The sequence below is a fragment of the Saimiri boliviensis genome, chromosome 5, assembly GCF_048565385.1.
Source record: "Saimiri boliviensis isolate mSaiBol1 chromosome 5, mSaiBol1.pri, whole genome shotgun sequence".
In the NCBI taxonomy this organism is placed as follows: Eukaryota; Metazoa; Chordata; class Mammalia; order Primates; family Cebidae; genus Saimiri; species Saimiri boliviensis.
In genome coordinates, this window is record NC_133453.1 from 80,085,550 (window position 1) to 80,109,527 (window position 23,978).

At 36.1% G+C, this 23,978-nt stretch overlaps 1 protein-coding gene across 26 annotated transcripts in view; it reads left to right on the top strand.

The window, feature by feature from the left end:
• Positions 1-23,978, top strand: part of BAZ2B (bromodomain adjacent to zinc finger domain 2B) — a 423,693-nt gene that overhangs the window by 240,047 nt on the left and 159,668 nt on the right. For all 26 annotated transcript variants that reach the window (XM_074399602.1, XM_074399607.1, XM_074399604.1 and 23 more), the window contains one exon: positions 7,355-7,501. In XM_074399602.1, the coding sequence (XP_074255703.1) occupies positions 7,357-7,501 (145 nt within the window). In that variant the 5' untranslated portion in view covers positions 7,355-7,356. The remainder of the gene's footprint in view (positions 1-7,354; positions 7,502-23,978) is intronic.

Sequence of the window (23,978 nt, forward strand, 5' to 3'; positions counted from 1 at the left end):
ATGTTTACATATCTTAGGCAACGTGTCTTGGTCTCCCTGTTAGCACCTGTTCAGGTTTATACCTACCAGCTGTCAGTGTTCATGAACTCTATGATTATACAAACCAGGAATATTTGAGATACATAAATTTGAAAAATATTACCATTAACAACTGATCATTGAATCTGTTTATAGTACATAAAATCATTCAGGGAAGAAGTTGTGGTCTGTCATTTTCATAAATTCTGATTTTTATTTGCTGTCATAATTGTTATAGATAAATGTCATTTTGGTAAAATACAGCAAATTTATGTTACCCAATAGGAGTGAGCATTGTGATGTGTGTTAATTGCATGTGATACATTATCAGTGCTTAAAAATTTGGATAAAATGTAAAATATTAGACTCTTAGAGGGATGCTGACACAAGATATGTTGAGTATAATTTTATCACATTACAGTAGCTTTGGGTCATCAAAATCAGCTTGATTCATCTTATTATTATAGTTATATAGAATTCCTATTTAAAGTTTTGGCTAGTTGAATTTCAAATAATAACTATTTTGACACTTTAGATCAGAGTTTTTCATTCATAGCAATACTAACAGTTTGGTTTGGATAATTCTGTAGGGGAAAGACTGTCCTTCTTGTGCATTTTAGGGTGTTTAACAGCATCCCTGGCCTCTCTCCTCAGTGCCATTAGCACTCTTACAGTGTGACAACCAAAAATGTCATCTAGATGTTCCCTGGTAGGGGAGGTGGTGTGCCACAAAACCAAAATCACTGCTTTAGGTTACAGGAACGATCTAAAATGAATCAAGTCATTTGTAGTCCTTCATCTTCTGTACATTTTTCTCCCATGATTCACAACAATTTTTTTCACTGTAGTGTTTTGTGTTAAGTTGTGGTCGTAGTTATCTTTACTAGTTAACTTTCTTTGTGGTGTTTTTGTTTTTGTTTTTGTTTTGAGACAGAGTCTTACTCTGTTGCCCAGGCTGCAGTGCAGTGGTGTGGCCTAGGTTCACTGCAACCTCCACCTCCTGGGTTCCAGCAATTCTCCTGCCTCAGCCTCCCAAGTAGCTGGTATTACAAGCACCCACCCACTACCATGTCATGCTAATTTTTATAGTTTTTGTAGAGACAGGGTTTCACCATGTTGGCCAGGATGATCTCAAACTACTGAACTTAAGCGATCCGTCCACCTTGGCCTCCTGACTTCAAACTACACTACAAGGATCCAGTAACCAAAACAGGATGGTACTGGTACCATAACAGATATATGGATCAATGGAACAGAACAGAGGCCTCAGAAATAACGTCACACATCTACAACCATCTGATCTTTGACAAACCTGACAACAACAAGCAATGGGGAAAGGATTCCGTACTTAATAAATAGTATTGGAAAACTGGTTAGCCATATGCAGAAAGCTAAAACTGAACTCCTTCCTTATACTATATATAAAAATTTACTCAAGATGGATTAAAGACTTAAATAAGACCTAAAACCACAGGAAAGCCTAGAAAAAAACCTAAGCAATGTCATTCAGGACATAGGCATGGGCAAAGACTTCATGACCAAAATACCAAAAGCAATGGCAACAAAAGCCAAAATTGACAAAGGGGATCTCATTAAACTTAAGAGCTTCTGCACACCAAAAGAAACTATCATCAGAGTGAATAGGCAGCCTACAGAGTGAGAGAAAAGTTTTGCAATCTCTCTATCTGACAAAGGGCTAATATCAAGAATCTACAAAGAACCTAAACAAATTTAAAAGAAAAAAACAACCCCATCAAAAAGTTGGCAAAGGATGTGAACAGACACTTCTCAAAAGAAGACATTTATGAGACAAAAAAAATATGAAAAAAGGCTTATCATCACTGGTCATTAGAGAAAGGCAAATCAAAACCACGATGAAATACCATCTCATGTCACTTAGAATGGTGATCATTAAAAAGTCAGGAGACAACAGATCCTGGAGAGGATGCGGAAAAATAGGAATGATTTTACACTGTTGGGAGTGTAAATTAGTTCAACCATTGTGGAAGACAGTGTGGCAATTCCTCAAGGATCTAGAACCAGAAATACCATTTGACCCAGCAGTCCCATTACTGAGGTTATACCCAAAGGATTATAAATCGTTCTAGTATAAAGATACATGCAGACGTATGTTTATTGCAGCACTATTCACAATAGCAAAGACTTGGAACGAATCCAAATGCCCATCAGTGATAGACTGGATAAAGATAAAGTGACACATATATACCATATAATACTATGCAGCTATAAAAAAGGATGAGTTCATTTACTTGGCAGAGACATAGATGAAGCTGGAAACCATCATTCTCAGCAAACTAACACAAGAACAGTAAGCCAAACACCGCATGTTCTGATTTACAAGTGGGAGTTGAACAGTGAGAACACATGGACACAGGAAGGGGAACATCACACTTTAGGGCCTATTGGGGGATGGGAGGTAGGGGAGGGATAGCATAGGAGAAATACCTAATGTAGAGGACGGGTTGATGGGTGCAGCAAACCACCGTGGCACATGTATACCTATGTAACAAACCTGCACGTTCTGCACATGTACCCCAGAACCTAAAGTAGTATAATAATGAAAAAAAAAATCTCAAAAAAAATCTGAAGAAATGAGTTTCTGCAGACTCTTACATTCTATGCTTGAATTATAAAGAATAATTCATGTGATAACGTATTTTGTCAATGTAAAATGAATATATTAATTTTTCATCTTTATTTGTATTGTAGATGAAAAATCAGCTTATTTGAAAATTTTAAGATAACGTACCTTACCATTGGTATCTATACAATTATTAGACATTAAATTCTTGACTCATAATCTATCTGGCTAAAAAATATAATGCCATGGTAAGGATATACATAATCTATAAATGGTATAACTCTTATTCACTTTAACATGAATAATCTAGAATACCTTAAGTTTTCTTTTATTGCCACGTATACAGATGGGTAATTATATACATAGATGTTTACTTACTCAAAACAATAGCTAACAAGTATTGAATGCTAGGTACTCTGCCCTTTACATGCATTATCTCATTGAATCCTCCCAACTACATCTTCTTCAAATAACTCATGAGGTAATTGAGAATTGAGAGAAATTACATACTTTTTACAAGATTATAACTAAAACCTTCAGACACAGTGTTTGAAGCCAGATAATGTTTATTATCAAATATCTCACTGGCACAATGTAGTCTGTTCTTCATTCCTTCAAGGTTTAGTTTTTTATGCTCTTTAACTCCAATGCATGTACTTTTTTACTGCTTACTGTATGGAAGGCTTTGTGTTTTGTTTTGTTTTGTTTTACTTTTTATTTTGAAATAATTTTAGAATTAAAAATAAAAAACAGAGCAACCTTGTTCTTTGAACAGTTTTTACAATATGTTAAGCCAATGATTGTTTTGTGGATTTTTCACAATTATACAGTTTCACAATTACCTTTGCCTTCTCACCTTTTAACTATCAAGTTGCCCTCTCACCTTTTAACTATCAAGTTGATGGCCAGGATTTCTTGTGCTTTAGCAGAGAATTATAGCAAATAAAACCGAAAGAATAATATTTAACTTAAAAAAGAAAATTTGAAGAACTAATCCTTATAAATTGAGGCATAAGACAATCTTTATTCTAGTGTAGCAAAGGCTAGAGTGGATTTGTTAAATTTCTATAAAATGAAAAAAAAAGGATATGTATAAGATAAACATCGAGTAGTTCCCAATTTTTGGTTTTTAGAACTAAGAAATGCCTATTAAAAGCAAGAACTACTTAAGGCCAGTATGAGAGAATTAGTACTTTACATGTGAGGAGACTACTTAGCCACCTAAGAAATCTTAGGCTAAAAATAAATATTTAGTATCAAAATAGTTGAAATAAAATTGCATATATATATAAAATAATATATAAAATAATAAAATAATACATGAATATATAATAAGAGATTCTAAGGAAAATGGTTACATAAGCATATGTTTTCAACAAGTTAAGCTCCTTCTTTCTTAAATGAGGTAAAAGAACCAAAAATAGGAGAAAAAAATTACACTTTTACTGAAACTAGAAAAGGCCCCAGTCTTATACTACTACCTCTAGTTTTACTCTCATTGCCAGGTTTAAATTTTATTTTTAAGCAGTGCTGTAGCAAACAAAGTTGTATATATTACTTTACTTAATGATACTTTATTTTTGTCTGTGTGTGTGTGTGTGTGTGTGTGTGTGTGTACACATTTGTACATCTGCATTTATTTAAATAAATATTCAGATTAAATCTTCAGGGAAAGTAATATCCAGTAAGCTGTATATGTGCAAAAGAAGCATTTTTGCCTTCTGGATATTTCTTTAACTTTCTGGATTTTCCTTACTTTAGTCCTGAATCAGGTTTTATCAACAATAAGAAATACCTACACTTCATAGCATATTATCTTATAAAAAAGATAATGACTATTTTATGTTGAGCTCTTATATGCCAAGTATTCAGCTAAAGTGCATATCTAATTATGTCACCAAAATATTTCTGCTGTGGAGTACAAAGGCAACTTTTTTAAAACACCTTCCATTATATATTTAAGTAGCAAATAGAATTCTTTAAGACAAAAAGGGTACCAGCTATAAAGAAAACATAACCTTTTCCTAAACTCTCTTCTCGTTAAAGAATCTATTTTTTTGTATTTAGTGAAATTAGACTTGGTAAAAATAATTTATAAGGGCCTTACCATCAGACAGCCACATGTCTCAGTGTTCACTACTTACTATTGGTGACCCAGAACCTACCCTTTAAACATTAGTTGCATGCAACCATCAGTAGTAACTATGCCTTTCCCATAATGAATTCTGATAAAGAGAAATACAAATTCTGTTAAGAATATGGACAGACTCATCATAGCAGTACTGTCATCTGTGGAAGTGATTTACAGCAATACCAGAATATGAAGAGAATTTTTGAACTCTATATGATTGGAAAGCTCATAGAAATGGTCTTACTCATATGTGGATTTGAGATTACCTTCCCCATATGTATTTATCTTATGAGAAAAATTATCTACATACTTTATGGATTCAGTCAAAAATTAGGCAAACACTAGCCTTGCATTATTTTAATGAGTCCATATTTTAAAATAAAATCCAACTTTCTTTTCTTTCTTTTTTTTTTTTTTTTTGAGACAAGAGTTTTGCTCTTGTTACCCAGGCTGGAGTGCAATGGCGCGATCTCGGCTCACTGCAACCTCCGCCTCCTGGGTTCAGGCAGTTCTCCTGCCTCAGCCTCCTGAGTAGCTCGGATTACAGGCATGTGCCACCATGCCCAGCTACTTTTTTGTATTTTTAGTAGAGACGGGGTTTCACCATGTTGACCAGGATGGTCTCGATCTCTTGACCTCGTGATCCACCCGCCTCGGCCTCCCAAAGTGCTAGGATTACAGGCTTGAGCCACCGTGCCCGGCAAATCCAACTTTCTTAGTAAATATAAAGTTATTCTGTGAGTTGCCAGTAGAATTCAATACAGAAATCTTTCTTAGATTATTTAAATGGTGAGAGTTTTCGTGTGGCTGATCATAAATTCACTTGTAGGTAAGCAGTATATTTTTCTTATTGTAGATTATATTCTCTTTAAAGCATTGGTGAATTTAATCACTTTCTTGCTTGATTCTGGGATCAGTGCATGCATAGAGTATTAAAATGAATATAAAATTCCTATTATATTCCAGATTATTAATATCAGCATCAGCTATTGCAATAAAACCAATGCAAGACTGTACCTACAAAGCCAAACAAATTAATAAAGATGATTAGAAGTGCTTATATATATATATATATATTTTTTTTTTTTTTTTTGAGACAGGGTTTTTCTCTTGTCACCCAGGCTGGAGTGCAGTGGCGTGATCTTGGCTCACTGTAATCTCCGCCTCCCAGGTCCAAGCAATTCTACTGCCTCAGCCTTCCAAGTAGCTGGGATTACAGGTGGCCGCCACCAAGCCCAGCTAATTTTTGTATTTTTGGTAGAGATGGGGTTTTACCATGTTGGCCAGGCTGGTCTCAAAGTCCTGACCCCAAGTGATCTGCCCACCTCAGCCTCTCAAAGTGTTGAGATTACAGATGTGAGCCACTGCGCCCGGCCTCTTTTTGTCTTTTTTTTTTTTTTTTTTTTTTTTTTTTTGAGACGGAGTTTTGCTCTTGTTACCCAGGCTGGAGTGCAATGGCGCGATCTTGGCTCACCGCAACCTCCGCCTCCTGGGTTCAAGCAATTCTCCTTTCTCAGCCTCCTGAGTAGCTGGGATTACAGGCACGTGCCACCATGCCCAGCTAATTTTTTGTATCTTTAGTAGAGACGGGGTTTCACCATGTTGACCAGGATGGTCTCGATCTCTTGACCTCATGATCCACCCGCCTCAGCCTCCCAAAGTGCTGGGATTACAGGCTTGAGCCACCGCACCCGGCTCTTTTTGTCATTTTAAATGGGTCACATACTAAGGCTATTTTGAAATCATGATTTAAATTTGCCTTCAGTAAAACTCTGAAATGTATTTGCCTTTTTTGAGGGGCAGTGAGGGTGTTCACTGTATTGGGGATTCCCAGGCCAGATTCTGGGACACCAAAGACCTACAAGTATATTGCTGTCTGGAATTAGAAGATAAAGATGCCGTCCATTCAAATATGGTGGTATTTTTGTTTGTTTGTTTTTTATTAAGGTAACATAGGAATTATGTTGCAAGTAAATAGACGATGAGATTTGGGATGAGTAAGATGAATATAACATGTTAATTTATGGTTGTGGCAACACATATTTGTGTGAAATTACTGTTAACTTTTGGGATATAAGAAAACTCAAGAGAAGTTGGTGTACTTAAACTTATCCCGGGGCCGGGCGCGGTGGCTCACGCCTGTAATCCCAGCACTTTGGGAGGCCGAGGCGGGTGGATCATGAGGTCAAGAGATCGAGACCATCCTGGTCAACATGGTGAAACCCCGTCTCTACTAAAGATACAAAAAATTAGCTGGGCATGGTGGCGCGTGCCTGTAATCCCAGCTACTCAGGAGGCTGAGGCAGGAGAATTGCCTGAACCCAGGAGGCAGAGGTTGCGGTGAGCCGAGATCGCGCCATTGCACTCCAGCCTGGGTAACAAGAGCAGAACTCTGTCTCAAAAAAAAAAAAAAAAACTTATCCCATAAGTTGATATTTTAAATTATATCGTTTTTATCTACTCCATATTTTATCTTTCCAAAGAACATATATTTCTAAATTTATTTTATACTTTTAAAAGCATACAGAAATGTTTAAATATGTTGAATTCTTTTGAAAAAACTTTTATTAGATACTGAGAATTAACATTTTCGCTTCTCATAGATATGGAGTCTGGAGAGCGGTTACCATCCTCAGTAGCCTCCTCTACTACACCACCTTCATCTTCGACACCTTCTGTGGCTTCAGTAGTTTCAAAAGGTGGCCTTTCCACTGGAGTTGCTTCACTTAGCTCTACAATCAACCCATGTGGTAAATACCCTTTATTAACTCAATTTTAAAATGCCATTCTTTTAATAATTTGCATAGTATTTTATTGCGCTCTGAATAAAATGTTCTCATGACTTGCACTGACTTGTTGAATAAAGGCTAGGTTAAACACCTAGTCTTTTTGCTTTTTCTGGATTTTACACTGGGATAGCACTGGGTGGGTATTCCATGCTTGTTAGGAATTGTCTTTGAGAGTTGAATCTTGATATCTTAATATGTTTTATCATTTTAATTAATAAATTAGTAAAGTCTTTTAAAATAGGCCCATGAAGGAATAAAATACAAGGAAGTCCTTGGTAGACACTGCCCTAGATTTGCTTCCGGTATTTGAAATGACCTTTGTAAACTCCAGCTACTCCAGTTCACAGATATGTACTAAGGCAGATCATTCACTTGATGGAAAATATTTTAAAAGTTTAGAGCGTAACAAGTTTTTCTTAAACAGGAATAAAATTTCTATTTGCCTAAAAGGAGAGCTTTATTTCAGAAGTGAAAATATCCTCAATTTTGATTAATTAGGTAGAAGATATCTTTACCTCCCAAAATCACTCTTGGCTCTTTTACACAGTTTTGATAGAATACATCCCTTTTATTAAATACCTAAAATTTATTTATTTATTTATTTATTGATAGGAAGCATTTTAACTTTAACTATTCCTTATAGATCATTTCATGTTTATAAACAGTAACCTAAACAATATTTTACTTAATAATTAAACTTGAAACTTTTGCATAAATATAATGCATAAATATGTAATATTTGCTTACAAAATATCCTAGCAAATTGTCAAATAAATGTTTTCAATTATTTTTGTTTTTCCAGTCAATGGAATCCCAAGAAGGATGTCATTTTGTTATTATATTATCATTGAACCATTTTCTAATATATTCTTAGGGATTACAAAATAACTAAAATAGCACTATATATTTTTTTAAATTAATATAATTTCTGCTCCACCCTGTGTACAATCTTCATCAAGTAATTATTAACAAGTTTGTTCAAATTTCCTTTATATGTAAAATGATGGCTGGACTGTAAAGTGTCCAAGCCTCTGATGATATACTGTGCTCAAAAATAACAATGCTATGATTGACTTTTTACTTAGATAACTTTCTGTAAATGATTGAACACAGTTGTACTTGTATAATTATATTTTCCTGTTCTTTTTAAACTCTTCTTTCTCTTTCCTTTGTTGTGAGCTCCTTTCAGTGTATTCTAATCTGCTGTCTTTGTATTTATTTCTGAATTAGTCTTTAACATACATAGTATTCCAAAAGAAATGTCTTTTCTTACATTGAAGGCTTCAGTAGCATCCTTGAGTACAGGTTCTGAGTTTTCTGAACACTTTTTTCTCATTTAGTTTTCTGAATTAGTGACATTGGAATTGCTTGTGATTCTCATGAGTCATATGTTGGGCACTATTTTTTGTTTGTTAGTATATGGTTGGAAGCTGCAGAAAGGATGGAGTATGCTCAGTTGCTGAATAACACTGGAAATCTTGTCTAGAAAGAGATGCGTTTTTTTAATCGTTATTTGGTACTAGTAAAAAAGAGTACAGAGTATTTATATTGAGATGCTTATTTTGAATGAAAGTATATAATTCCGTTTACCCAGAAATATATCATTTATTAACACATATTTTTAGTACCTACAACATGAGTTTTTTTCATTTTGTGGGGAAAATAGTTTTTTTAATTTTCACAGAGTTGTAGTCCATGTTTAAAATAAAGACTTTTACAGCAGTCCTAGTCAGGGGCTTATAGATAAAACTCCCATCACCCTGGACAGAGCACCTAGGGGAAGGGGCAGCTGTGGATGTAGCTGCAGCAGACTTAAATGTTCCTGCCTGCTGGCTCTGAACAGAGTAGCAGATCTCCCAGCACAGCACTTAAGCTCACGAGACTGCCTCCTCAAGTGAATCTCTGACCCCCGTGCCTCCTGACTGGGAGATGCCTCCTGACTGGGAGATGCCTCCCAGCAGGAGTTGACAGACACTTCATATAGGATAGCTCTGGCTGGCATCTGGCAGATGCCCCTCTGGGAAGAAGCTTCCAGAGGAATGGACAGGCAGCAATCTTTGCTATTCTTCAGCCTCTGCTGATGAAACCCAGACAAGCAGGGTCTGAAGTGGTGGACATCAAGCAAACTCCAGCAGACCTGCAGTAGAGAGGCCCGGCGGTTAGAAAGAAAATTAACAAACAGAATGGAATAGCATCAACATCAACAAAGAGGATGTCCACACAAATACCCTATGTGAACATCACCAGCATCAAAGACCAAAGGTAGATAAGTCCATGAAGATGAAGAAAAACCAGTGCAAAAAGGCTGAAAATTCCCAAAACCAGAACACCTCTTCTCCTCCAAAGAATCACAACTCCTCACCAGCAAGGGTGCAAAACTGGACAGAGAATAAGTTTGGCGAATTGACAGAAGTAGGCTTCAGAAGGCAGGTAATAACGAACTCCTCCAAGCTAAAGGGACATGTACTAACTCAATGCAAGGAAGCTAAGAACCTTGAAAAAAGGTTAGAGGAATTGCTAACTAGAATAACCATTTTAGAGAAGAACATAAATGACCTGATGGAGCTGAAAAACACAGCACGAGACCTTCGTGAGGCATACACAAATATCAGTAGCCGAATCAATCAAGCAGAAGAAAGGATACCAGAGATTGAAGATCAACTTAATGAAATAAAGCATGAAGACAAGATTAGAGAAAAAAGAATGAAAAGGAATTAACAAAGCCTCCAAAAAATATGGGATTATGTGAAAAGACCAAACTTACATTTGATTGGTATACCTGAACATGATGGGGAGAATAGAACCAAGTTGAAAAGCACTTTTCAGAATATTATCCAGGAGAACTTCCCCAACCTAGCAAGACAGGCCAACATTCAAATTCAGGAAATATACAAAGATAATCCTCAAGAAGAGCAACCCCAGGACACATAATTGTCAGATTCACCAAGGTTGAATTGAAGGAAAAAATGTTAACGGTAGCCAGAGAGAAGTTGGGCTACCCACAAAGGGAAGCCCATCAGACTAACAGCAAACCTCTCTGCTGAAACCCTACAAGCCAGAAGAGAGTGGGGGCCAATATTCAACATTCTTACAGAAAAGAATTTTCAACCCAGGATTTTCTATCCAGCCAAACTAAGCTTTATAAGTGATGGAGAAATAAAATCCTTTACAGACGAGTAACTGCTGAGAGATTTTTGTCACCACCAGGCCTGCCTTACAAGAGCTTCTGAAGGAAGCACTAAATATGGAAAGGGAAAAAACGGTACCAGCCCCTGCAAAAACATACCAAATTGTAAAGACCATTGACACTACGAAGAAACTACATCAATGAACAGGCAAAATAAACCAGCTACCACCGTAATAACAGGACCAAATTTACACATAACAATATTAACCTTAAATGTAAATGGGCTAAATGCCCCAATTAATTAAAATATACCAACTGGCAAATTGGATGAAGAGTCAGGACCCATCAGTGTGCTGTATTCAAGAGACCCATCTCACGTGCAAAGACACACCTAGGCTCAAAATAAAGGAATGGAGGAATATTTACCAAGCAAATGGAAAGAGGAAAAAAAGCAGGGATTGCAATCCTAGTTTCTGATAAAACAGACTTTAAACCAACAAAGATCAAAAAAGACAAAGAAGGGCATTACATAATGGTAAAGGGATCCATGCAACAAGAAGAGCTAACTATTCCAAACATATATGCACATAATACAAGAGCACCAAGATTCATAAAGCAAGTCCTTAGAGACATACAAAGAGAATTAGACTCCCACACAATAATAGTGGGAGGCTTTAACGCCCCACTGCCAATATTAGACAGATCAGCGAGACAGAAAATTAACAAGGATATTGAGGACTTTAACTCAGGTCTGGACCAAGTGGACCTAATAGATATCTACAGAACTCTATTCCCCAAATCAACAGAATATACATTCTCAGCACCACATCACACTTATTAAAATTCATCACATAATTGGAAGTAAAACACTCCTCAGCAAATGCAAAAGCATGAAAATCATAGCAAACGGTCTCTCAAACCTTAGTGCAATCAAATTAGAACTAGAATTAAGATAAGCACTCAAAACTGCACAACTACATGGAAACTGAACAACCTGCTTGGCAGAAATAAGTAACATTTTTGAAACCAATGTGAACAAAGATACAATGTACCAGAATATCTGAGACATATTTAAAGCAGTGTTTAGAGGGAAATTTATAGCACTAACTGCTGACAAGAGAAAGTGGGAAAGATATAAAATTGACCCCCTAACATCACAATTTAAAGAACTAGAGAAGCAAGAGCAAACAAATTCAAAACCTAGCAGAAGATAAGAAATAACTAAGATCAGAACAGAACTGATGGAGATAGAGACACACACACAAAAAAACCCTTCAAAAACATCAGTGAATCCAGGAACTGGGTTTTTTAAAAGATCAACAAAATAGATAGACTGCTAGTCAGACTAATAAAGAAGAAAAAAGAAAATCAAATAGATGCAATAAAAAAATGATAAAGGGGATATCACCACTGATGCCACAGAAATACCAACTACCATCAAAGAATACTATAAACACCTCTATGCAAATAAACTAGAAAATATAGACGAAATGCATAAATTCCTGGACATACAAACAGAATTAGACTCCCAAGACTAAACCAGGAGGAAGTTGAATTCCTGAATAGACCAATAACAAGTTCTGAAGTTGAGGCAGTACTTAATAGCCTACAGCCAAAAAAAGCCCGGGACCAGACAGATTCACAGCTGAATTCTACCAGAGGTACAAAGAGGAGCTAGTACCATTCCTTCTGAAGCTATTCCAAACAATCAAAAAAGAGAGAATCCTCCCTAACTCATTTTATGAGGCCAGCATCATCCTGCTACCAAAACCTGGCAGAGACACAACAACAACAAAAAAAGAAAATTTCAGGCCAATATCCCTGATGAACTTTGATGCGAAAATCCTCAATAAAATACTGGCAATCCAAATCCAGCAGCACTCAAAAAGCTTATTCATCACTATCAAGTTGGCTTCATCCCTGGGATGCAAGACTGGCTCAACATACACAAATCAATAAATGTAATCCATCACATAAACAGAACCAATGACAAAAACCACGATTGTCTCAATACATGCAGAAAAGGCCTTCAATAAAATTCAGCAGCCCTTTATGCTAAAAACTCTCAATGAACTAGGTAATGATGGAATGTATCTCCAGATAATAAGAGCTTTTTATGGCAAACCCAAGCCAATGTCATACTGAATGGGCAAAAGCCAGAAGCATTCCCTTTGAAAACCGGCACAAGACAAGAATGCCCTCTCTTACCACTCCTATTCAACTTAGTATTGGAAGTTCAGGCCAGTACAATCAGGCAAGGGAAAAAAATGAAGGGCATTCAAATAGCAAGGAGGAAGTCAAATAGTCTCTTTTTGCCGATGACATGATTGTATATTTAGAAAACCCCATCGTCTCAGCCCAAAATCTCCTTAAACTGATAAGCAACTTCAGCAGAGTCTCAGAATACAAAAATCAATGTGCAAAAATCACAAGCATTTCTATACACCAATAATAGAGTAACAGAGAGCCAAATCATGAGTGCACTCTCATTCACAATTGCTACAAAGAGAATAAAATACCTAGAAATACAACTTACAAGGGATATGAAGGACTTCTTCAAAGAGAACTACAAACCACTGCTCAAGGAAATAAGAGAGGACACAAACAAATGGAAAAAGTTCCATGCTCATGGATAGGAAGAATCAATATCGTGAAAATGGCCATACTGCACAAAGTAATTTATAGATTCAATGCTGTCCCATCAAGCCACCATTGACTTTCTTCAGAGAATTTGAAAAAACTACTTTAAATTTCATATGAAGCCAAAAAAGAGTTTGTATAGCCAAGACAATCCTAAGCAAAAAGAACAAAGCTGGAGGCATCATGCTACCTGACTTCAAACTATACAAAAAAGCTACAGTAATCAAAACAGCATGGTACTGGTACTAAAACAAATATATAGACCAATGGAACAGAACAGAGGCCTCAGAAATAATGCCACACATCCACAATCATGCAATCTTTGACAACCCTGACAACAACAAGCAATGGGAAAAGGATTCACTATTTAATAAATGGTGTTGGGAAAACTGCTAGCCATATTCAGAAGACTGAAACTGGACCCCTTTCTTACAACTTATATCCAGAATCTACAAAGAACTTAAACAAATTTACAAGAAAAAAAATCCCCATCAAAAAGTGAGCAAAAGATACAAACAGACACTTCTCAAAAGAAGACATGTATGCTGCCAACAAACATATGAAAAAAAGCTCATCATCACTGGTCATTAGAGAAACGCAAATCAAAACCACAATGAGATACCATTTCATGCCACTTGGAATGGCAATCATTAAAAAGTTAGGAAACAACAGATGCTGGAAAGGGTGTGGAGAAATAGGAATGCTTTTACACTGTTGGTGGGAGTATAAACTAGTTCAACCAATGTGGAAGACAGTGTGGCAATTCCTCAAGGATCTAGAACCAGAAATACCATTTGACCCAGCAGTCCCATTACTGGGTATATACTCAAAGGATTATAAATCATTCTGTTACAAAAACACATGCACACTTGTGTTTACTGCAACACTGTTCACAATAGCAAAGACTTGGAACCAATCCAAATGCCCATCAGTGGTAGATTGGATAAAGAAAATATGGTACATATATGCCATATAATACTATGCAGCCATAAAAAAGGATGAGTTTGTGTCCTTTGCAGGAACATGGATGAAGCTGGAAGCCATCATTTTCAGCAAACTAACACAGGAACAGAAAACCAAACACCACATGTTCTCACTCATAAGTGGAAGCTGAACAATGACACAGGGAGGGGATTGAACATGGACACAGGGAGGGGATCATCACACAGTGACTGCTGTTAGAGGATTGGGGGCAAGGGAAGGGAGAGCATTAGGACCTGATACATGTGGGGCTTAAAACCCTACATGACAGGCTGATAGGTGCAAGAAACTACCACAGCACATATATACCTCTGTGGCAAACCTGCACATTCAGCACATGTATCCTGGAACTTAAAACAAAAAAAGTATGTGGTTATTTGATATCATGCCACTGTGAGAGACTCAATTGGCTTTTTGGTTTTGGAACTCTCATCACTTTGGGCTGTTGGTTAACATATCAGTCACTTCAGCTAGAGATAAGAGAAATCGCTAAAGCTATTTTAAGCAGAAAGAAATTTAATATAAGCAATTAGGTACTTATAAAATTATTGAAGAGCTGGCACCTGGCCCATATAAATGATTGCAGTCCAGTAATCGTAAACCACCAACAGAACTCCAGGGCTTTTTTGCACTGCCTGCTGGATTTGAACCAGCAAAATTGATACTTCATGTGCTACCATTTACTTAACAGTTTTTAATTCTTCCAGATACATCTGAATGGCAGAATCTAAATTACTTTCAGAACCCTGGCTGCAGGAGAGACTGGTAAATGTAGTTTTTAGCTGCTGGCTCCTGCATCATTGGAAGGCACACTAAAAAGAAGTTGAAACAAATCTTGAATGAACCAATTATCTAGCCATTTGAACTCATCTGATTATAGCTCCTCTGCCATGTCTCCCCAGCTCTACATTGTAATAAACTTTTCTGATATACGTATATGAACTTTATTACCATTTCAGCAGCCCATTTTAAAAAAAAAAACTATTTCAGTAGAGCATCTAGCTTATGTATATTTATTACAGATCTCATTTGAAATCCTGTTTTATGTAATAATATAAATTAAGCCAAATAGAATAAATGCTTAACTCAGTATGATATGGCTGTTAACTTTTACCAACAATAGCAAATATATATATTTTTTTATTAAAGATTATAAAGGACTTTTTCAGGACTTAATTTCTTCTATACTGTATCATTAATTCTCCTTTATCTACTGGATCATGTTTATCAGTATAAAAGCATGCTCTTAATATCACCCATCCTAAAAAAAACTGCCATGTACAAAAAACTCTTCTTTTTAGAGGGAGCCAAGGGAGGCAGAGTCTTACTCTGTTGCCTACCTGGAATGCAGTGGTGTGATTACAGGTCACTACAGCTCACTGCAGCTTCGACCTATGAGGCTCAGTCAATCCCCCGACCTCAACCTCCTTAGTAGCTGGGACTGCAGGTGGGCCCAGCTAATTTTCTCAGTTTTTGTAGAGACTCACTGTATTGCCCAGACTGGTGTCAAACTCGTGGGCTAAAACTATCCTCTTGCCTCAACCTCCCAAAGTGCTGGGATTACAGATGTAAGCCACTGCGCTTGGCCCCAAAATTATTTTTATATCCCCAATACTCTTCTAGTTATTGCCCTACTTTCTGTTAAAATGTTCACAGCCCAACTTCTGAAAGGAGATAGTTACATATGCTTTCTTCTTGTCTTTCACACATGTCTCAACTCATACCAGTCTCACCTTTCTATCATCTCACTCAACCTCAACAGAATTTGACATAGCAGACCACTCTCTTCTTGAAAATCTTTCCTTTTTGCTTCCATTATACCACTCATGGGTTTTTCTCAACATTTTTTTAATACAACTCCTTCTTAAGTTTTTTCCCCCAGATTCCCTTACTCATAAATGTTGCATTTTCCAAGTCTTGATTCTGAGGCCTGTTATCGCCTGGCTTATTGTTTAAATATACCTAAAGGAAGACTGCCCAGTCTTTCTCTCTGAGCTCATGAACATAAACGTTTCACAGGATGTTTCATAGGCATCTCAAACTTAACCAATTTAACACATCCCAAAACCAAACTTTTGGTTTTCTCCCAAAACCTGTTCCTTCACATTCTCTATCATTAAATGATACCACTATTCATCTGGTAGCTTAAGCCATAGATATGATGGTCTCTGGATTTATCCATTTCTCTTTCACCCCCACATCTAAATTCTGTTGATTCTACCTTCAAAGTAAACCTTGAGTCTCTACACTTCCTTCTTTCTCTACTACCACTGCCCTAGTCTACACTGAAATCTCCCACATATATCATTGCAGTTCATTCTAACTGGCCTCTCCACTTCTATGCTTGCCCTGCTTTTATCTGTTCCTCTCAGAACAGAGTGAAGCTGCATATGCAAACCCTCCTACTTTTAATTTCTTTATTTTGGTGTAATTTATATACATTGTAATTCACCATTTTAAATGTATACTTTAATGAATTTTGACAAATGTATATACTCATGTAAACTCCAGGCTGTAGAACAAATTTATTATTCCAGGAAGTTGCCTTGTATCTTTTTGAAGTTAAATTCTTCCCTCCATCCCCACCCTGGCAATCACTAAGACAGTACCTTCTATTCCTTCTTTGCTGAGAATTTTTTTATTATAAATTGGTATTAAAGATTGTCACATGTGTTTTCTGCACTTATTGAAATGATCACATGGCTTTTCCCTTTTAACTTGCTATTTTGGCAAATTACATTGATTGATGTTTTTATACTTAAGCCAACCTTGCATTTTAAGAATTAATCCCATTTGGTTATGATGGGTTATCCTTTCAAAATACTGTTGGTCATGCAGGAAGCAAGTATAGAAATAAAACACTGTTGGATTTGATTTGCTAAAATTTTCCTAAGGAATTTTGCACCTGTGTTCATAAGGGTTATTGGTCTATAGTTTTCTTACAGTTAATTAAATGAGTGGGTAAGATTCTTGGCTCTCTTGTTATTTTGAAAGAATATAGAATTGATACGATTTTTTTCTCTAAATGTTTGTTAGAATTCACTGGTGAAACATCTGGGCCTGGAGCGTTTTGGTTATTTAAGTTGTTGTTGTTGTAAGATATTAAACCATGAATTCACCTTTTAAAATGTAGGTATAGGCCAAGCATGGTGGCTTACATCTGTAATCCCAGTACTCTGAGAGGCCGAGGCCAGCAGATCATTTGAGGTCAGAAGTTCAACATCAGCCTTGGCAAACACGGTAAAACACCGTCTCCACTAAAAAATATATGTAAAAAATTAGCCAAGCTTTTTGGTGGGCACCTGTAATTCCAGCTGCTCAAGAGGCTGAGGCAGAATTGTTTGAACCTGGGAGACGGAGGTTGCAGTGAGCCAAGATTGTAACACTGCACTGCAGCCTGGAGACAATGAAACTCCTGTCTCAAAAGAATAAATAAATGAATGAATAAAATAAATAAATAATGTAGGTATAGAACAATTCAGTGAGCTTTGGTTGGTGTTTTTCAAGGAATTTGTTCATTTCATCTGCGTTATTAAATGTATGGGCCTAAAGTTGTTCCAGATATCACCTCATTCTTTTAATGCCTGTATGATTGGTAGAGATGCTTTTTCTTTTATCATTGCTATACATAACTTATGTCTTTTCTTTTTAGCGGTTAGAAGTTTTTCAATTTTATATATATATTTTTAAGAACAAGCTTTGGTTTTCATTGAGTTTTCTCAATTTTCTGTTTTTTTTCTCTCATTAATTTCTGCTCTTACTATTATTTCCTTCTATTTTTTGTGGGTTTGATTTTCTCTTCTTTTTCCTACTTTCTTTTTCTTTTTTTTTTGTTTTTTTGTTTTTTTGTTTTTTGAGATGAGTCTCGTACTGTCGCCTGGGCTAAAGTGCAGTGGTCCAATCTTGGCTCACTGCAACCTCCACCTCCTGGGCTCAAGTGATTCTCCTGCCTCAGCCTCCCACATAGCTGGGATTACAGGTGCCTGTCACTATGCCTGGTTAATATTTTGTATTTTTAGTAGAGACAGGGTTTCACTATTTTGGCCAGGCTGGTCTCGAACTCCTGACCTTGTAATTCGCCTGTCTCAGCCTCCCAAACTGCTGGGATTACAGGGGTGAGCCACTGCACCTGGCTCAGGTCTAGTAAGCTTAGATCCAATAAGCTTAGATCATTTACTTAGCACCTTTGTCCTTTTCTTATATATGTATTTCATACTATGAATTTCCCTTGTAATTACTGCTGTAGCTGTAGCACATAAGTTTTATGTGTCATTCTTTTTACCATTCCAGTAAAATTATTTTTTGTTTTCCTGTGTTAAATCTTCTTTGGCTGATGGTTTGTTTTGAAGTTGTTAACATTTGATTTTTAAAATCGATATCCATTTTAGTTTTACTGTGGTTAAAAAAAATGTACTGACAATATTTGTGCTATGATTATTTTGGCTTCCCACTTCTGCTTTTTTGTACTAGACTTCTGTGAGTTTCCCCTGTACCTGTGAAAATTCTTGGTTGGCAAAGTATTTAGGTAAAGATGAGTTTTCTTTTCTCTGTTTCTTTTTTGGGTTTTCTTTTTAGTTTTTGTTTTTGTTTTTTGCTTCTAAGATTACCCCCTAATTTCCAGTTGCTTTACCAGCTTTGGGCTCAGTACTGTGACACTTCAGACGCTCTGCTGCCTGAGATAATCACAACGAGGGAGTGTACTTTAAAGAAATACATCAAACTCAGCAGATCTGCTCTATATAGCTTTGCTTTTCAAGAGTAGATTTTATCTTTATTCTCTGCCTGCTATTTTGTAGTGACCCTGGAGTTCTTTTTCATTCATGCATATTATTCTTGCAGCGAGGCATTTGGATAATTTAGGTCTCATACTTTTTGTGGTTTGTTCACTACGAAGATTTCCCCACTACCAAGATTTCCCCCTTAAATTTTAAGATGCTGCCTTAGCTCTGAATTCTGACCTCTTACACCTTTAGTTGATAAGCCTGCCATTTTTTATTTGACCATTATCTGTAATTGTAACTATGTGGTTTAGGCAGCATTATTAGACCGAAAAGCTACAAAGTCATACTTTTTACTTCTTGTTAACCATATTTCCAAATTAAACTTTTTTCTGCCTTCCTTCTGCTTCTGGATGCTTTCCCATATCTTCAGGGGTTTTTTTAGCCCAATTTTAGTAATCATTCTCTGTGGAGGATTCATGGGACCACTTCACTCCTCCACCATTACCAGCAGTTGTCTCCCACCCCAAAATAACTCACTCACTTCAAAAAAAAAGATCACCTAAGACACTACAGATGTGTGGCATGTGACCCAGCCTAGCCAATTCAAACCTCATCTTTCCTAGACAATGATTTGTTAAGGAATGGACACAACATAAGTCAATTAATCAAAGCGAAGAGATTCCATTCTGGGATTTTTATTGGTGCTGGGGGAGGAAAAACACCTCTCCTTCTACTGACCTCCGCAGCTTCCCACTCCAGAAACCTTGGAAGAAGGGCCCATCTGAGAAGGTAGAACCAGAAGAGGAGAGAGAAATTAGGTCTTGGTAAACCTTCTGTCTAGCTTCTTCAACTATAAAATGAGCCATTTCTAAAGGCTTTTGAGTTACCTGAGTCATTAGATTAACCTTTTCTCCCAGCCAGATTAACCTTTTCACCTAGCCATATCTAGTTGGATGTTTTGTACTTTCAACTTAATTTTTACATAGGGCTGCACACCTTCCATGACCTAATCCTGCCTACCTTTTCAAACTTACCCGGTACTGTTCTCATTCTGACCCTTTATCTTTCAGCCTCCCTGACCTTTTACTTAAGATAAAAAACATTCTTTCCTAACTCAGATTTGCAAATATATTCTCCTTCTGTCTGGAAGATCTTCATAAATCTGGTTCTTCCTCATGCTTTGTCTCAGGTTAGATGTCCCGAGATATTATAATAATAAATTTGTTGTGTCCACTTGACTGGCTTATGGGTGCTCAGGTTAAACATTATTTCTGGGTGTGTCTGCAAGGATGTTTATCAATTGAATCAGAGGACTGAGCACATTGTCCTCCCCAGTGTAGGTGGGCATCATCTAATCTGTTAACTAAAGAGAACAAAAAAATGGAGGAAGAGGGAGATAGTTCCATTTGCTTGACTGATTGATCTGGGACATCAGTCGTCTCCCATGACTGGGTCTTAACACCATCAGCCCTTCGGTTCTCAGAATTATACCACCAACTTTCCTGGGTCAGCCTCCATAATTTCATTTCCTTAAAATAAATCACATATAATAAATCAGTGTATCCTGTTGGTTCTGTTTTCTAAAGAATCTGACTAATACAGACCTTAATTAGACCTGTAATCATAGTATCTGGGTAATTGCTGTACATATAATTTCCTCCATAGCACTCTTCACAATTTATAATTAAACGTTCGGTGTTGTTTTACTTATTTGCCTCTTCTTCTACATTAAAAGAGCAAGGACTTTATCTGTTTTACAATATGTATCCAGTCAGCGCCTGGCACAAAATATATAATAATAATAAGTAATTATTGAGGAAAGGAAGAGAAGGAGAGATACATTTACAGGACTAAGACTTGAAACTTAAACAATAATTAACTCTGATTAATAAGTTTTCTGAGCTGTGCTGTGCGTTGCTCTGGTAATATCAAGTGACTATGCAGATTTTAGTTGGGGATGGGCATCATAAGCCACAGAATAAGGAATCTTAAAAGATCAGTTGAGATTACTGAAGAGGCAGTGTATTAAAAACAAACCTGAAAGTCAAAAGTTATGGTTTAACTAGAACTCAACATAAGAAACAGAGAGAACTTTGGTTTACACTTAGTGGATAATCACCAGGGAATAAGATAGGCCTGCTCTTGATGGTTTGTGGATAAAGCCAAAGTTTCTTTGAGTATTTATGTTATACTGTGAACTATTGCAACATAATTTTTTCTTTTAGTTAATGTGTCAATGTTGCAGGCATCTATAAATCCTAAATAAAGGCTCTTGAATTTTATTTTCTTTTTTGAGACAGGGTCTCACTCTGTTGTCGAGACTGGAGTGCAGTGGTGTGATCTCAGCTCACTGCAACCTCCACCTCCCAGGTTCAAGTGATTCTCTCGCCTCAGTCTCCCAAGCAGCTGGGTGCTTGCCTCCATGGTCTCATAATTTTTGTATATTTGGTAGAGGCAGGGTTTCACCATGTTGGCCAGGCTGATCTTGAACTCCTGACTCAGGTGATCTACCTGACTCAGCCTCCCAAAGTACTGAGATTACAGGCATGAGCCACTACACCTGGCCAAGCTGTTGAATTTTCAACTGTCTAGTCTTTTTTGCAGTAGGGTTTATTTAATGAAAGGTTTGATCACAAGTATTTTTGGAATGTTATTTTACTTCACTGTTCAGTAGTTTTAATTTGGGATTTTAGTAGTAGGTTACTTGAGAAAGATAATGTGTTCAAGTCAATTAAGCACTCTTAAAAATAAAGCAAGTGTTATAGGTTAAATTGTATCCTCCCCCTCAAAAAACACAGGTTAGAGTCCTACCCTCTAGTACTTCAGAATGTGACCTTACTTGGATATAGATACCTTACAGAGCTAATCAAGTTAAAATGTATATCTAGTATGCTTATAAAAGGAGAAATTTAGATACAGTGACATACACTGTGAGAAGCACCTGTGAGGACACAAGAAGAATACCCAATGTTATAAGAAGCTAGGAGAGAAGCATGGAACCCATCTTTCCTAGTGCCTTCAGAAGGAAAATGGTCTTGCTGATGCCTTGATTTCAGACTTCTAACCTCCAGAACTATAAGACAATAAAATTCTGTTGTTCAAGTCACACAGTTGTGGTACTTTGTTATGGCAGCTGTAGCAAACTAATACATACCCAGTCTATACTTTGAAAACTGATTGTAATAATTTATGTTCATTATGGGAAAGCCAAATACTGAGGAAATGTCACAGACTATACAAATAAGGAGACACAACACCTAAATGTATTATGAGATCCTGGATTGGATCTTGGGAAAGAGAAGTGACATTGGTGGAAAAACTGATTAAATCTGAATTTTATTTAAGTTATTTAATCACAGTTAATTTCTTAGTTTGGAGAATTATTCTTTAGTCATGTAAGATGTTAACATGAAGAGAAGGAAGGTTGATTAGAGAGTATATAGGAACTCTCTGTACTATTTTTCAACTCTTGTGAGTCAAAATAATCTCAAAATAACTACTCAAAAATGAAAATAAAACCCAATATGAATAGACATTTCTCAAAAGACATACAAATGACCAGCAGATAAATGAAAAAATGCTGAGCATCACTAATCATTAGAGACATGCAAATTAAAATCACAATAAGATATCATGTCACACCTGTCAGATTGGCTTTCATCAAATAGACGAAAGACAAGTCTGTTGGCAAGGATATGGAGAAAAGGGAACCCTTGTACACTGTTAATGAGGATGTAAATTAGTACAGCCTTTATAGAAAATAGTATGGATGTTCCTCAAAAACTAACAACAGAATTACCATTTAATCCAGCCATCCCATTTGTGGAATTTACCCAAAGGACTTGAAAACATTTTGTCAAAGAGATTTCTGCACTCCCATGTTCATTGCAGAACCATTAACAATAGACAAATTAAGGTGTTAATTAATAAAATTAAATTAATAAAATCAATAATAAATTAATAAAATAAAATTAACTAAATTAAATTAATTAAAGTGTTAATCAATACTGAGGTTGATTACAGGTGAATGGGTTTTTTAAAAATTTGGTATTTATGGAATACTACTTAGCCTTGAAAAAGAAAGAAATGGTCTTATTTGTAACAACATGGATGGAATCAGAGAAAATTATGCTAAGTGAAATAAGGTAAATTGACACAGAAACACAAAATACTGCATGTTCTCACATGTGAAATCTAAAACCATTGAACTCATAAGAGTAGAATGGTGGTTACAAAGGCCAATGGATTGGAGGAATGGAAAGTTGATCAAAAGGTACAAAATCTCAGACAGGAGAAATTTTCTTTTTTTTGAGTTCTATTACATAGAACTATTGCGGTGAACATAGTTAATAAGAGCAATTTCAAAATTGCTAAGAGAGTAAATTTCAAGTGTTCACACCACAAAATTTAAGTATTTGAGGTGATAGCTATGTTAACTAGCTTGATTAAATTATTCTACATTGTATTCAGAGATTATAATATCACTTTGTACTCTATAAATTTATGTCATTATAAATTGTCAATTTATAATTAAAAAAACACTTGGGGCCAACTTAGCATCAGAAGACTTTTTTTTTTTAATATTTACAAAATACTATGCATATACCATATGTTATGTAACTCCACACCCCACCAGTATTGTTTGGGGGATAAATATATTCATATTTCTGTACTGAAATGTATGACATTTCATACAGTATAAGATACATAAAACCTATTTATGTCTTTTAAAAAAGACCTTGTTTCCATTCCATGCATTTTTTTTAATGTTAAAATAAAAGGCTTACTGGCTCAAAATATTTTGAGAATGCAGGAGAGAAATGAGAATTACTTGGAGAGAAATGTTTTGTCACTAGTAACTAGACTTCTTTTTGTTCTTTAATCAAAGTTCAAGTTTACGGAATTTGGACATTTTGAATTTAGAATTTTTTTTCTTTTCTTTTCTTTTTTTTTTTTTTGGAGATGGAGT